This window comes from Aethalodelphis obliquidens, unplaced genomic scaffold, assembly GCF_003676395.1.
Source record: "Aethalodelphis obliquidens isolate GAN/ISIS:26980383/991018 unplaced genomic scaffold, ASM367639v1 scaffold8, whole genome shotgun sequence".
Lineage (NCBI taxonomy): Eukaryota > Metazoa > Chordata > Mammalia > Artiodactyla > Delphinidae > Aethalodelphis > Aethalodelphis obliquidens.
Window position 1 is genome coordinate 52,910,201 of NW_020837952.1, and position 16,163 is coordinate 52,926,363.

At 53.5% G+C, this 16,163-nt stretch overlaps 1 protein-coding gene across 1 annotated transcript; it reads right to left on the reverse strand.

Moving 5' to 3' along the window:
- Positions 1-846: 846 nt before the first annotated feature.
- On the reverse strand, positions 847-15,793 carry MB (myoglobin). Its single transcript, XM_027108256.1, has 4 exons — positions 15,725-15,793; positions 10,576-10,678; positions 5,043-5,265; positions 847-1,537 (listed from the first exon to the last, which is right to left on the reverse strand). The coding sequence occupies exons 2-4, from the start codon at positions 10,668-10,670 to the stop codon at positions 1,391-1,393; spliced, it is 465 nt and encodes a 154-aa protein (XP_026964057.1). The 5' UTR covers positions 10,671-10,678; positions 15,725-15,793; the 3' UTR covers positions 847-1,390.
- Positions 15,794-16,163: the final 370 nt, after the last annotated feature.

Sequence of the window (16,163 nt, forward strand, 5' to 3'; positions counted from 1 at the left end):
AGATGGGTTCTGGCCTGTTCAGTGGCCACGAACCTTGGTGTAGTCTGAGGTTTGGGGCAGGGAGGTCGGGCTCATCACAGGGGTCTGGCCGCTTGAGGGCAGGGGGCACTAGGTTGCCTGTCCTGGGAGCCCCTGGAGATGTATGGCGCCGAGGACTTGGGCATCTTGGGTGCTCTTCAAGTCCCTCTCGGCTTGGGTACCCACAATGACCCAGACCACCAGACCCCTGTCTGTAGCCTCTGCTCCAGTCGGCTTCCTGGCTGCCGCGGTCACATACCAAGGTTTTATTCTGGGTCCCTGGAGCGAAATTTACACATTCTGCCCATGCAGTTGGCCTTTGTAGACAGGGATTGTGTCTCTTGGCCTGTGTCGGTAAGTTATTCCCCATGCGTCTGTCCTTTGTCTGTGGCCAGAAGGTCAGCGCCTGCCAGCGGCTGGCCGCCTAGCTGTCTCCCCAGCTGGAGTCCCTGCCAGCTTCCAGGCCACACATTAAACCCAGCTCTGCCACTTACTAACTAGTATCCTTGAGTTTATTACCTAAATTGTGGTAACCACAGTGACCACCTTCCCCTGATTCTGCCTCTTCTGCTCTGCGTTCACGCAGCCCCGGGCTCCCGGCACTGATCGACTGCTTGCTGCCCCCACCAGACGAGGCTCTACCCTCCATCTCCCAGTGCCCAGCACTGTCCCTGCCACTGAGTGGTGGCTCTGCCTCCTGCCCATCCTCTCCCTCCCTCCCTCCCTCCTCCCCATAAGGCTCCCTGCACACACAATCCCATCATGGCCTTTTCTCCCTCTGAACCCCCCCCTTCACTTGCTCCAGGGGATGAAAAACACCAGGCAGAGTCTATGGCATGCGAGTCTTTTATTAAGCCAGGTGAGTCACTCCATCACCTGAGAAGGTACACTCATGTTCCAGATACCACGCGCCCCAGGGGCTGAGTGTGGCTGTCCAGTCCAGCCCAGACCTTCCGGTGCAAGGGGACATTCTACTTTCTTCACGGGGTGAGGTGATGGGTCAGAGAATTATGGCTGGCATTTAGGTGGACGGTTTGGATTGGGGATTTAAGGTGAGCTTGGAAGGAATTGGGTTGGGATTTAGGTGAAAGGAGAGTTGAGTGGGACCCAAACTCTGCGGGCCACCGTGAGGAGAGCCAAGCTTCTCCTGGTTACCAAGCTGACGACCCTCCACAGGAAGCCGGTCCCCAGGCACGTGAAACCACCTGAACAAACCCTCATCCCTCTCCCTGCCCCCAGCCCCTCCGCATCTCCCACGGCCTCTCACAAACAAAGCAGGCACTCACTCAGAAGCAGGCACTACAGCTACACAAGATTAAGTCCCCTCCCTCTCTGCCCAGGTGGGTGGGGAGAGGGGCATGGGGGGTGAGGCTTAGCCATGGAAGCCCAGCTCCTTGTACTTGGCGGCGATGTCCTTCCGGAACAGTTCCAGGGCCTTGTTCATGGCTCCCTGGGCATCGGCACCGAACTCCGCAGGATGCCTACTGTGCAGAACATGGATGATGGCTTCCGAGATGAACTGCAAGGACAGGGGCAGAGGGGGGTACTGGTCACAGGCAGGACAAGCCAGGGGCCAGATGGGAATCAGCCCGAACCCATCTTCTCTTTATTCTAGGGTCGTTTATTGAGCACTTACTATCTACCAGGCATGCTGCTGAACGGCCTCCATGGATTAACTCCTTTAATCCCCACAACCCCGTGAGACAGGTACAGGTGGGGAAACGGAGGCCCATCTTGGTACAGATGAGGAAAGGTCAGGCCATGGAACCACGGTCAAGGGGCTAGGTGGGCTGGCTCACCAGCTACCCTCAGCTGTGCTCAGCTCGAGGACCCAACCTCGGAGAGGAAGGGAAATACTCCTACTCCATGGTTTTATCCAGGATTTGGCACTCCGAAAATCTAGAAAGAAACTATTTCCATTTGTGTGTATTTAATTTTTGCGTTTAATGGCTTAGGACGGTGATTGCTTTAAATAGCCTTTTTGGGGTTTGGGCAGGGGGTCAGAACATCATATTTTCTGTGCCAAGCACAGAGTTGGTACTCAGAAGTATAGGTGGGAGGGAAGGAGAGAAGGGAGGAGGAAAGGGTTCAGGCCTACGACTCAGCCCCAGGACCAACTGTATCTTACACCAGCCTCACCTTCACTCTTTGCTTTCCCATCCACAATGTCATTACCCGGAAAATGGACACAGGTCATCTCTACAGCACGGGGCTGCTTTAGGGACTGAAAGATCTTGTGTCTGTAAGAAGCTACTGTGCTTTTTCAACGGTTCAGAAAGATTTGATGCCACTCACTACCGGGGCCTGTGGTCAAAGGGTGTCATTTTACAGGGGCCCAGACTGAGGTCACGTAGCAAGTGGACCCAGGGGATCGTGGACAAATGACAGCCAGAGCCAGGGACAGAGACAGAGAGGGCACCGCGGTTGGGTTTGCCCATTTTCTCCAGTGCCCGGGGTGCAAGTGGCCAAAAGCAGGGTGGGGTTGTGTGAGCGGGGGGGAGCATGTACTGCGGGCAGCCTTAGAAGCACAGATGTCAACATCTAGTAAGCCCTGCTTGGCTCAGAAACAGGGACAGCTCCACAAACACCTGCTGCTGGGCATCGATGTGGACATGTGTTTAATTCCCTTTTAATGTCATAAACACAACAAGAGGAAGTGGGGGGAGGGACTGACGTCAGCAAGCCCTGCCCATGGAGAACTCAGAGACCCAAGTGCCAGGCCCAGCTCCCTGACCTCCATGTGTGACCTCACCTGTAACATAGGGGCTCGTGACCCCATTAGGTCCCCCCACTCAGTTTTCCTGAGTCAGTGGCAGAGCCACAAATACTTAGAAAATCGTGGGCTGGGGCAGCTGGCAGATTGAGTAAAGATAGTTGCTTTGAGCACCCAGCGCCCTCTGTGCCCCCTCACTCACAGGTGAGAAGGAGAAATTTCTTATGAAGAACACAGACGAAGGTTCCATAGTGAGGGAAAGAGTAGACATGGGGCTCTGTCTTGATTCTTTTGCAGGGATTATGCAGTAAATTAAACCTGTTTTAAGTAGACCTGGGTTCTAGTCTGCTAGCTGGTAGTGCTACCTTGGCTTTATCATTTTCCCTCTCTGAGCCGGTCTGCTCATCCCTAGAGAGGGGATCCATCATTCGAGTCGTGTTGTGAACACCTCCACGTGCCACTGGGGCTCAGACAGAGGAGGAGCCAGGGTCTGCCCTTGAGGAGCTTGTGTCCCAGCCAGGAGACAGCTGGGTAAAGAGACAAATTACAGTACAGCCGGGCAGGCGCCATGGCAGCGGTGAGGATAAATGCCTTCGCAGCGGAGGGCTGGCAGATGGAGCAGCTGACTGCCTCAGGGGCCAGAACAGAGGCGGTGGCTTCTGAGCTGGGCCTCGGAGGATGAACAGGGATTTGCCAAGAGAAGACGGGGAGGGCAGGGACCACCGCTCATGCAGAATCTCAGAGGCAGGAACTGCTCCTCATGTCTGGGGTGCTGAGATGGGCAGGCAGGATTGTTTGTGTGTGACTTGGGGGAGCAGGTAGGGGTGCAGGGTGGTGAGGCTGAAGAGGATGGTGGTGGTGGTTGTTCGTGGGAGATGCTGTGCCACAAGGGATTAAGAGCTTGGGTTCTAGAGTACCATAGATCAGATTGTACCTCCTGGCTTATAAGCTGGGTGACCTGGGGCAAGCTACTTAACCTCTCTGAGCCTTCAGTTTCCAAATCAGTAAAATGGGGATGAGAAGAGTACCTACCTGGGGAAGAGAATGCTAACTGCCTGCCCAATGTCTATTTTCTCCTTCTTCCTTGTAAGAGAACACTAGTTGTATTTGGAGTGGTAATAGGCTACATTTCCCAGCTTGCCATGCGTATAGATGTGGTCTTGTAACTAACTTCTGGCCAATGAAATGTAAAAAACATTGTTGGATGAGATTTCCGGGGCTCCTTAAAAGAGAGACTTCCTCTCTTCCTCTTGCTCTGTTTGGAATATGGGCTAGACAGCTGGAGCTCCAGCAGCTATCTTGGACCACAAGTCAACTTTGAGGGTGGACACCACATGCCAAGGATGGCAACACAGAAAGAACCTGCATCCCTGGTGACTGTGGGACTCCCATACCAGCTCTGCGCTCCCTACCTCTGAACTTCTTTTATGTGAGAGGGAAATAAAACACTGAATGCAATTCCTAAGTTCATGGGGAAATCGTGAAGATTCCGTGCAGTGACCCAGGCAAATAGCTTATCATGGCCCATCCTAGCTGGGAGCTATCATAATTATCCTTACCTTCTCTGCTGCACCAACCTGCCTGCTGCTCCCATCCCCAGAGGTGATATCCACAGGATCCTTTATCCCCCAGAACCCTACTGCTCCCTCTTGCCACATCCCCTCCTCCCACTGGGTCTAGACATAGGACTCGAAGCTCAGGCTCTCCCCAGCCCACCCAACTTCTCAGCCCATCACAGGGCGTTCAAACCAACTACTTATGCCTCTGACACCTGAGGCTTTCTCTCTTCATCTGTAAAGATGCAGGAACTAATAATTCCTACCCGGAATTGAGCCCACGTTGCTGAACTCCTGCCAACGAGACATGTATGTCTCCGACTCCCAGTGTCACAGGGGTTAGAAGCTGGGGTTCTGGAGGAATAGAGACCTAGTCTGAATCCTGGTTCTGCCACTTGCTGCTTCTGTGACCAGGGACAAGCTACTTAACCTTTCTGTGCCTCAGTTTCCTCATCTGTCGAGTGGGTGTGATAATGGTACCTACCTGTGGAGAGAATGCAAGTTGTGTATCCCAAATCCACTTCCTCCTTGGTAACAAGATACTAATTTGAGGGAGAAATATGTTGACTCTCAATGACCCAGGAGGAAGGTAAAGTGGGTGGCAGCCCACTTTACAGATGAGGAAACGGGGGAACAAAGAGGAACGGCATAGGTCACCCAGCAAGTTACTGGCTGAGCTGGGACTTGAACCCAAATCTCATGCCCTTGAGGCCTCTCCTTCCATCCTCCCAGCCGCTCCCGTCCCTGCCACCCACCTCCAGGTACTTGATGGGAATCTTGTGCTTGGTGGCATGCGACTGGGCCAGGGGCTTCAGCTCCGCGTCATGATGCCCCTTCTTCTTGAGGATGGCCCCCAGGGCGGTGAGCACGGTGTTGCCATGCTTCTTCAGATCCTCTGAGGCCTTCATGTCAGCCTCTGTCTTCAGGTGCTTGAACTTGTCAAATTTCTCCAGGGTCTCGGGATGACCCTTAAAGAGCCTGTGGGCACACGGAGGGCTGGAGTCAGATGCAGGGGTCTGGAGGTGGCCAGACCTGAGTTCAAGCCCACGCTCTCCCAGTTCCCAGCTATGTGACCTTGGGTAACTCACTTCACCTCTCTGTGCCTCAGTCTCATCGAAGGAATGGAGATAACAAGTCCCTCCCTATAGAAGCGTGAGGATTAAATGAGATACTATATGCTGAGGGCCACACAAGAAGTGTATAAATGCTTCCTATTATTAAATATTTTTATCATCATCTTCTCCTTCTTCATTGTTACAGTGAAAGGCAGGAAAGAAAGACATCTCTGCGTTGCACCCGGCTTCACCCCCATTTCCTCTAAGCTGTTGGGAGCATAGATGACTAAATGGCGTCACAGTGGAGCAGGGAAAAGGGGGAGCACTGGGGCCAAAGGACCTGGATTTGCTGAGCACCCACTGTGTGCCAGGCCCGTGCTAGGCTCTGCACCTGCGCTTCCCCTTGGGGACATATTATTCCCACTTTACAGATGGGAGAACAGAGGCTAAGAAGTGTGAAGTCCTGGCTCAATATTACACGGCCGGGGTGCCGAAGAGCCAGACTGAAATCAGGTCCGAGTGACTCAAAAAGTAGCCCATGCAGGGGACCATCTCTGCAGCTTCCTGCCTGGGGATCGCCCTTTGATTTCTTCAATACTTCTGGCTCCAGGAGACTCACTACTACTTGTGAGAGCCGTTCCAGTCTGAGCTCAGAAACCTTAGAAGGCTCTTGCTAATTTTGCTCTGACTCCTTGCACCTCCCTGGCCCCTCACAGTACCGATGGTGAGGGTCCCTGGTGGGAGCTACTGCTAAAGACCAGGTCCCCGCTCCTGCCAGGGTCCCAGTGAGCTGGCCACAGTGATCTGAGCAGCCACCTGTCACCTTGGACCTCAGTCTTTCCTGCTGAGGAAAGGTGGAGGTTAGTTAAAGGGAGTCATACTTGCCACCAGGGCGGGAGTGATTTTCCCCATTTCACTCGTGGGCAAACGGAAGACCACAGAGGTAGGTGAGTTGCCCAGGGTCACGTGTCTGGTCAGTGGCAGAGCCCAGACACAAACCCGCATGAATGGTTCCATAACTCACGCTCTCTCCTTTGTGTCGCACCCTGAAACCTCTGCAGCAGTGACCCTGTCTGCCCTGACTCCCCCTTCTCCTGTCTAATGGCTTCAGTTCTTTTAAAGGTTCCTCTTTTGTAGCTTCCTGGTTTTGCGACACGCTTAAACCTAACTGTGAACACACTCCAGTGTGCACAAGTATCTCATGGCACACACCCATACTCACAGGCGCGTGCACACACACGCACATGCATGCACGACGTAGCACGGACGGGAAGCGCTCCCTTTCCCAGGGGGCGTATCCCTCCCGCTTCCCCCGAACACCCAGGGCTGTCCACAGCCATGCCCAATGTCATCACCTCATCTGGGGCCCCGGCCAAACCTTGTACATCACTGACAGCTCATCCCTGGCACCTTTCACGCAAGGGTCCCTGGGCTCCTGACTATTATTATCTGGTGACAATGATCCTTGAACTCCTGCCTGACAGATGCAAGACCCAGAACCCACAGGCGAAGGCCTGAGGTTGGGACACTGGAGGAAGACTGTCTGGGGCAGAAGAGGGCCAAGGACCTGGGACCCAAGGCGGCCAGGGATCTCAAACATTTTGGGAGTTCCCTGGATGTCTGGGAGAAAGACTTCGGCACTGAGAATTATGGAAGCTGAGCTCTGGCCCCAGCTCTGCCTCCGATGTGCTGTGTGACCTTGAAGAAGTCACTCGGTTTCTCTGGGTCTTGGCGTAACGATCTGTAAACCAAAAGGGTTGGTCTAGCTGATTTCTCAGCCTCCAAGTTCTAAGGCTTGACCTCCACCTCACCCTCCACTCTCAGCACCTGCCAGCCAGAGAGGGAGCCGGGTTTGCTTTAAACAGGGCAGAAAAATTGGGCTCAGGAGCGGCCACCGATCATCCTGGCATCACACAGCCGCCTCCCTCCCTTGGCCCCAAGTCCTGCAGCTGGGAGCCGCCAGGGCAGCCACAGGAGGCCATACCTGCACGTCTGTGACAGCAATTGCCCGGAAAATGAGCAGATGGCAGGCCCTCGCCCTGTAGACATGGGTGGAGGGCTTTTCTCCAGCGTTTCAGAAGGGCCCACTGGCCTTGTGTTTTCATCCTCGATCCTATCATCAACCTGCCTAGTTTATCACAGGCCTGCTGGCAAGTCAGAGGGAAAGGAGGCCATCTCCCAGCTGTTCTCTGAGCTGAGGCCCAATCAGACACCCACACGGAAGACCTAGGACTCTCCCAGGCCTGCACAAATCCTTCTCTGCTCTAGAACCCAAGAACCAGATGAGGATGGGAATTCATCTCCAGTGTGTCAAGACTGTGGGACGATGTAGCGTGGGGGTCGAGAGCAGGCGCACTGGTCCAAGTGGCCTGGATTTGAACTCCAGCTGTGGGACTTTGGGCAAGTTACTTAACCTCTTTGTTCAATGTAGTGATCATAATAATATCTACCTCATAAGGTTGCTGTGAGGCTTAAGTGAGTAAATATACGTGAAACACTTAACACAGGGCCTAGCAATCACTGCGTACTGTATATCTATATAAACATTTGCTGTCCTCTTTACCATCTCTAGCACCATGGTCACCATCACCATCCTTTCCTCCATCATCATCACCATCGTTAGGATTGGGAATTTTTTGTCCTGTCTGTAGCTGCCATTGGTTGGCTGGGACTCTTGGGCCGTGTCTCCTCCCAGCGACATGAGACGTATTGGCCACCAGCAGTGGCTTTCAAACTTTCCATGGCCTCAAAATCCTTTGTTCAAATGCAAAAATTAGTAAAGCAGAAAAGATTTGGGGAACGGAAGGAAAGGCAGGGGCCTGAAGCCCTCTCAGCAGCCTCCACCCTCCCGAAGCCCCCGTTTCCTGGAGCCAGACTCTCCAACTGACCTGCCAGCTATTATGTTCTAGAACATAATGGTCACATACTTGCAGTGAAGCCCTCAGTGTTTTATTAACAGACTCAGCTGAACAGAATTTGCCCTCTTTTATAATCAGAGGAGTGGGAGAAATGACCTTTTCTAGATGAGTAAGAAAGCCCAGGTTCAGCATCTGGAACAGAACCAAAAGGTCAGATCTTAAAGGGGCACTTTCAGCCCTAGGAGTTAGCAGCCCTTTCTCCTTGTCTCCATATCCCAAACACTAAGAGGGCAGAACCAGTTGGCGTGCTTTCTGCATGTCCTACAGCCTAAGACGTGACAGGCTGTTGGGCTCTCTGGCCAGGGGCCAGCAGTCTCCAGCATCATGTCTCGTCCCTGGCACCTGGCCCCAGGCAGTTCTCTCTGATCCACCCTGGAAAAGGAGGAGATGTTTCCCCATGACTCAATACCCCAAGTCTCCTTCAAGACATCCAAGTCACTGACTTAGGGCTGGCAGCCCCCAGATCACCTGGGAAAGACTCCTGCTCGGCAAAATGGTCTCCCACCCCAGCTACCCGGCCTCCTCACCAAAAGTAAGGTGGGATCATGGACTCAGAGAATGCCAGGGCATGAGAGCAGGCAGGGATCTCAGAGACAGCGGCAGGCAATCCCTCCTCTCAGCAAATAGGGAAATGGGACCCAGAGAGGACTAGCGACTTGTCCAAGGTCACACAGCAAATGGATGGCTGAGGAGTTGATGTCAACTTTGGGGGAGACTTTTGTCCAATCAGGCAGGACCTGTTGCAGCCCAAGGAGCCAACTGACAGAGACACAAGAGGAGAAAGACATAAAGGAACACCCCAAGATGCCAGTTAGATTCAACAGAGAACTTGACTGTCCTCTCTCAAGTGTTTCTGGCATGGACCATTAAGGGCTCGAACTCCAGATAACAGGGCTTCTAGGACTGGGCATTCCCCCCAGATTTGGGAGCTGGAGATGGGTGAAACCTGAGGGAGGCTGAAAGGGCATCTAAGTGGGAGAGGACAACCTACTCTGGCTCATACATAAGGAGAAATTCATCTGTAAATTAAAGTGTGAAAGACAATCCGTTGACTGGTGGTAACTGGGGCCCACCTTCTCCCACATGCAGAAATATTGAGGTACATACATCCCATTAGGCTTTTGGCCTGTGCTGCCCAGAGCATGAGAAAGGGCCAGGAGGAGGGGAGAGCCCGTCACCATCTGGGGAGGAAGGCAACTGGGACATGAGATTCTATATACAAGCCACAAGCCATTTTCTACTTCAAAATCTCAGAAGTTTGTGTGTGTGGGGGTGTTTGTTTATTCAGGAAGCCCTTGCTACAGAAGGCAAGATGTGCTTGGAGACTATCCTGAGCTCTCAAATTCAAGACATACTCAACATCAAAAGTCACTAACGGGTCTCCGTCTTCTGTTTACTAATTATAATTCTTTAAAGGGCCCAAGTCTAAGCTTCGTCTATAAGCTTCGTTATTAACATCTTCTGGGACTCACTCTATGCCAGGAATTAGGCTGGGCCCCCTACAGGCATCATCTTATTTAATTCTTATTTCCACTCTATAACTTATTTATTAGGATTTCCACCCATTTTATTTATTTATTTATTTATTTTCCGGTACACGGGCCTCTCACTGTTGTGGCCTCTCCCGCTGCAGAGCACAGGCTCCGGACGCGCAGGCTCAGCGGCCATGGCTCACGGGCCCAGCCGCTCCGCGGCATGTGGGATCTTCCTGGACCGGGGCACGAACCCATGTCCCCCGCATCGGCAGGCGGACTCTCAACCACTGTGCCACCTGGGAAGCCCCCACCCATTTTATAGGAGAAGAAATTGAGGCTCAGAGAAGTTGTGTACCTTCTTAAAGGTCACACAGCTTCTCGGTGGCAGAGCCAGCTCTAGAACTACATACCTCATGTTGAAAGCCATGTCTTAGTCTTGCCTTTTTATAGACTTTAATGGACTTGTGACTCTGGGGTCATCCTTCCCTTCTCAGGTCCTTTTTGTCCTCATCCACTAGGTGAGGTGAGACAGATCTCTCAGATTTTTCTTGTTAATTCTGTCTATAATTCTAGGATACCACTTAGTGGGCTCTAGGCATCCAGGATTTGATTGTCAAGCTCCTTCCAGCTGCTGGCATAGGTGTGAGATGGATCCCCTTTCCTTTCCTGACTCCAATCTCTGACACATAAAAGCAAAGGAGAACCAAATAAGAATTTTAACAAAGTCAACTAACGCAGCCAGCTGGTCAACCCCGGGCAACCGTTCCACCTTGCAGGCGAACATTCTTGATCTTTGGGAAGGAAGTAGGTGATAGGGGCAAGGGGGTTTCTTCCTTTTACCTGATGAGGACGTCCTGCCCATGGCCTGCGAGATCAGCCTCCACCTTCCCCCAGACGTTCAGTACCAGCTGCCATTCTCCGTCGCTGAGCCCCATGGCACAGTCTGAAGAAGAGAAGAAGAGCAAGGCTAGGCTGACTGTGTATCCTGGCTCCGACCGCTGGGGTCTGAGGCTGCCTGGCCCTAAAGGGATTTTATACCTTCCCGGATGCTTGACAGAGATCACTTGACACCTCGCTCACTCTCTCCCCCCCCCACCTCCTTGCCCCCCCCCCCCCCTTTCATGCAGGGGTCTAATCTTTTCATTTCTCTAGCCCTCACATGGAAGCTATTTTGAGGCAGGTGCCGTTGGGGGGTGGTAGGACAACTCAGGCCTCAGGTTGGGGGGGCGGGGAGCTGTGTGTGTGGAAAGAGTGAGGAGGAGGTTGGGTCACTCTCTGGACTCTCGGAGGCCAACAGAAAGGGCATGACCAAGGCTGATGCCAATGGCCTGAAACCCAACTCCCCCTGCTGTCCGCCATCCCAAGAAGCCCTGTCATGTTTATTAGCCAGGGCAGCCGTCACCCTGGCTGGCCCCGGGACTGTCCCGGCCCTTAGCAGTCGCTTTGTCCACCTTCTGCCCACTTTGCCAGAACGCCCTCACCCACCAGGGTGGTGGGAAGGGGCTAAATGGTTTCCTTGCTTATAGCTGGGTGGACCCAGGCAGATCTATAACCTCTTGGAGTCTGCATTTTCCCACTCCACCCAGAAAACTCCTGGCTTCACGGTCTTGCTCACATATTTCTCTCTGAAAAGTTTCTCTGGGGCTTCCCTGGTGGCGCAGTGGTTGGGGGTCCACCTGCCAATGCAGGGGACACGGGTTCGTGCCCCGGTCTGGGAAGATCCCACATGCCGCGGAGCGTCCGGGCCCGTGAGCCATGGCCGCTGAGCCTGCGCGTCCGGAGCCTGTGCTCCACACGGGAGAGGCCACAACAATGAGAGGCCCGCGTACAGCAAAAAAAAAAAGAAAAAGAAAAGTTTCTCTGGATACACCCCTCAAGGTCCACTTCACTGCTTGCCTTTCCACTGCTCTGTGTGTGCTCCTGCTGTACTCCTCACCCCGTTGCATCATATTTCTTTGTTTCCATGCTGGCCCCTCCATTAGTACCAAAGCAGCCAATACTCACAGAGACTTTGCTGGGTGCCAGGCCCTATTCCAAGCACTTTACATTCGGTAACTCGTTTAGGCCCCCAACAGCCCTATATGATAAATACGGACATTACCACCATCTCATGGAGGCAAGTTCGGGAAATCTGCCATGGCCGCACAGCTAGTTGTTGGAAGAGTTGGTATTTGAACCCAGGAGTTCAGGCCCCCAAATCCATGCTCCTGAACACCCTACTTTGATTTCCACATGGTCAGGGGCTTTGTTTTATTCATCTGTGTATTTCTTGGACCCTGCACAGCGCTGTGTGCCACATTTGAACTGAATAAATGTTCATTGAATAAAAAGATGGCTGGCCTTGCAAGGAAGGCAAGGGGAGGATGATCAGCCTTTATTTTATATCCATCCATCATCCATCCATCCATCCATCGTCCATTCATCCACCCACCCATCATCCATCACTCATCCATCCACCTACCCAACCATCATCTGTCCGTCCATCCATCCATCCATCCATCCATCGTCCATTCATCCACCCACCCATCATCCGTCACTCATCCATCCACCTACCCAACCATCATCTGTCCATCCATCCATCCATCCATCGTCCATTCATCCACCCACCCATCATCCATCACTCATCCATCCACCGACCCAACCATCATCTGTCCATCCATCCATCCATCATCATTCCTCCATCCATCCAACACACAGTTATAGAGTACCTACTGTGTGTCAGAAACTGTGCTACATGCTGAGGACACAAAACCAGATAAAACACATCCTGATGTTCAAGAAACTCAGTCTCCTAGGGGAGATAAGTAAGAGGAACAAAATTACAGTACAGTTTATTTAGTGCTATGATCAAGGTTTACACAGAACGTTACAGCTTACAAAGTGCCTCCTTGGGCAGGATTATATCTAATCTTCCCGATGACCCTGCGAGGAAGCAAACATCACCCCATTTTACAGCTGTGGACCACGAGGCTCAGAAAGGATAAGCAGGTGTCCTGGCCATCCTGGGTCTGTACTGGACGTGTTAGTTATGGCTGCCCCACGTATGCAGCCCTTTCTAAAGATAACTGCCCTGCCCCAGCACCCGCAGTCATGTCCGCTCTCCAAGCCTGTTGCTAGGCACAGCGGATTGGACCAGGACTGGGACCTAACCCGAGGCAGCCAATGGCAGGGCTCTGCCAATGTCTATTAACTACAGCGTCAGATCCCTGGCGAGAATGGGCTAGGTGGTAGGAAATGCAGGGTCAAAGAGGGTTTCGTGGCCAACACTGGGAAAGACCCCCAAACTTGGGTAAGACCCCTGTGCAGCCTTGGGTCTCCATTCTGACCGCTGAAAAGCTCACTCCAACTGCAGTTTGAGGATTACCGTCAGCTGCCACTCCTGTGTGACCCCTTGTGTATCCTTGAGTGGGACCAATTTATTTACTGAGCTGATTCCTAACAACCAAAAGGGCCAGAGGCACACAGGCCCCTTCCTGACAACGTGCCACACTGAGGCCCCGTGTTAACCCAGGACACCGAGCTGGTGAGCCTCCAGGAGCCGTGAAGCCTTCACAGTGGAAGGTTCAGCAGCAAGTTGAGTAGCTAAAATGCCATAGGGGTTTTCTGGGGCGCTAGTATTCGTTCATTTGTTCATTCACCGGCCTGGTATGGAAGGCCTCCTCTGTGCCAGGCCCAGGATCAAAGGAAAAGGCAATTCTGAGAGATACTGCCGAGGGCTCAGCTCCTACTTCTGGCCCCTCGCTGGAGGGTGAGCCCAGCAGCGTGGGAGGGGAGGGCAGAAGGAAGAGAGGCAGCACATTGCCCCTGGCCTGGGCCGGCCACTTGGGGCCCATCGGTGACACCCCGAAGAGAATCAGCATGGCTAGCTTCTGATTTACGTCCTCAGCCCTGGCAGTGCCGTTTTCAAACACCCTCTGGCCGGTGCTCTTTTGAGAACCTCAGAGCATCCCCGAGGGGCTGGCAGGGCAGGGTCGATCATTATCCCACCTGGCGATACAGAAACGAAGGCCTGGAGAGGTTGTGCACCCACCCGAGGCTGGTGAACGGCAGAGCTGGAATCCACAGCCCTCGTCCCGTCTCCAGCCTCCCGAGTTGTCTGGAAACTGCCTGAGTACTTAAAATCGCATCAACTCTCCCAGCGCTAAAGTGTTTAATATGAAGCTGTCACCTCCTTGGCAGGCGCCCCCATTAACTGGCAAGATCATGGAAAACTGTGGCTTTGAAGTTGATGAACCTTTTCAAGTTTTAACCTTTTAAGTTAATAGGAAGGAACCAACATTTGTTTGTACTTACACATCTCTACAACAGAACTGGCGGTACCTAGGAGTTTGCTATGGCTACCTGGAGTCGCCAGCTTTGTTTAGGAGCTATAATTATCCCTGTGACAGCCTTCAAACAGCCGGGCCAGGGAAACTGGAAAGTCACAGGATAGGAAAGCCAGGCTGTCTCTGGGTACAAAACTTTCTGCAGCCTTACGCACTCCCGTCATGTACATGTGCACAGGCGTGCACACACACAGGTGGGTTAGTCTGACACCCAGTGGGGCAGGACTGGATCGCACCAAGTGAGACCTGCCCCCTCCTCTTTTTCCCTTTCATATCACAGAATCCTATGCATGGGAAAATCTGAGCCTTGTAGACTCATCCTCAAGTCTTCAAATTCTGGACACTTGAGATTCCAGAGTTACAATTCTAGAGGGCCGAAGTCTTCAACTTTCACCACTCTGAACACTTAGATTCTAGGTTCCAGAGTCAGAAAGCTAGAGAAAGAGAAATCTAGAATGATAGGGCCACGGGATCTTGGAGCTAACAGAGGCCTTCGATAGTGTCCTGTCCAAGTTCCCACTAAATGCAGGAATTCTCCCTACAGATCATCATCTAGCATCTGCTTGAATACTTCTAAGAGCAGTGAGCTCACTACCTAAAGCTTTAAAGAGGCTTCTTTTTTTTTTTTTTTTTTTGCTGTGCGCGGGCCTCTCACTGCTGTGGCCTCTCCCTTGCGGAGCACAGGCTCCGGACACGCAGGCCCAGCAGCCATGGCTCATGGGCGCAGCCGCTCCACGGCACGTGGGATCTTCCCGGACCGGGGCGCGAACCCGCGTCCCCTGCATCGGCAGGTGGACTCTCAACCACTGCGCCACCAGGGAAGCCCTAAAGAGGCTTCTTTATATCAGACCGAAATATGCCTTCCTGTCACGCTCAGTCCCTTGTCCTGGCTCTGGTGCTCCTTCGGGATGGGGAGGAACAGTCGAGGGAAGCTCAGGCTCACCTCAGACTTTTCCTGTCCAGACCACACATCCCAGGGCTTTCACTGAGCACCCTTGGCTGGCAAGGTCAGCCACAGCCTGTTTGGTGGGAAAAGGCCCCTTCTGCATCTTCAGTATCTGGCGACTCTCACCTCTCGTCACTCACATACACAGAGAGAACTCTCTAGCAAGGGGCGTCCAGTGCCCCTCTGCACGGGTTTGAGTCCCCAGGTGACTGAGCACCAGGCCCTCTCTTTCAAAGGTCACAAGTCCAGTCTGGGTGACCTGGGAATTTGTGAGCCCTTATGCAGCCAACAACACCCTCCAGTGAATGGGGGGTTGGGGGGTGTTACACTTTAAGGCTCCACCGTAAGGACCAAAAATGGAAAGAAAGAGCATTTTGGGTCTTCAAAGCTGCAGGTCCCCTCAGCCTTGGCCACCCTCCTTCCTCCTCCTCCCAGGAGCTGCCCCTTTGGAGGTCAGCCTGGCATGGGCAGTGCCTCCCTCCCCCACACCACCACCCCTACCCGCCCCCCTACCCCCCCCCCCACCTCGGCTTGCTCTTTCCTGGAAGAGTCTGCCTCCTGGACCAGTGCCAGGCCTGACTCAGAGCAGGGCTGCGGCCTGGAGCCTGCAAGACCTGCTGAGGTCATCGACGGAGCAGTAGGACCCCCAAGCTGGTCCCCAGACTCTACTTGGGCTCACTGCCCGCTCCCCCCAGCCCCCAGCAGCCATTGTACTGACCATGTCTCCCCTTCTGCCCAGCTGTCCTCCTAGAGCCTCCAGCCAAGCAGTGGGCTGGGGGCGGGGAGAGGTGTCACAGCAGCTGGGAAGCCTCACGGGGAGCTAAAAATACAGTTTATACGGCAAGGCTCCTCCTCTCCCTGGAGGCCCAGAGGGGCTTATTGGACGAGGGCTCTCAGGGACACCAGGATCCCAATATTCCGGTCAACAGGTGTGGCCCAGGGGCACCAGCCTCCCTTCCCCTCCCCCGCTCCCCAGCCTCTGAGGCTTGGAGTCACTTCTCCAGCCCCACCTTCCACCTGTCACCTGGGCGAGCCAACCCCACCTCCACAGTCCCCCTCCCTCATCAGTCCTCCCTCCCTCCCTCCCTGGCCCATCTCATGGAAACAGCTGCGCCTCCAGGAATCCGCCCCCATCACCGCATGCCACCCCTTTCCCA

Bases quoted from the DNA above. Each gene is read 5' to 3' on its own strand.
- MB (XM_027108256.1), bottom strand. From the start codon at position 10,670: ATGGGGCTCAGCGACGGAGAATGGCAGCTGGTACTGAACGTCTGGGGG. The intron at 5,266-10,575 runs GTAAAAGGAAGA...GTGTGCCCACAG, and splicing joins GGGCAGGACGTCCTCATCAG to GCTCTTTAAGGGTCATCCCG. The intron at 1,538-5,042 runs GTGGGTGGCAGG...CTGTCCTTGCAG, and splicing joins TTCCCATCAAGTACCTGGAG to TTCATCTCGGAAGCCATCAT.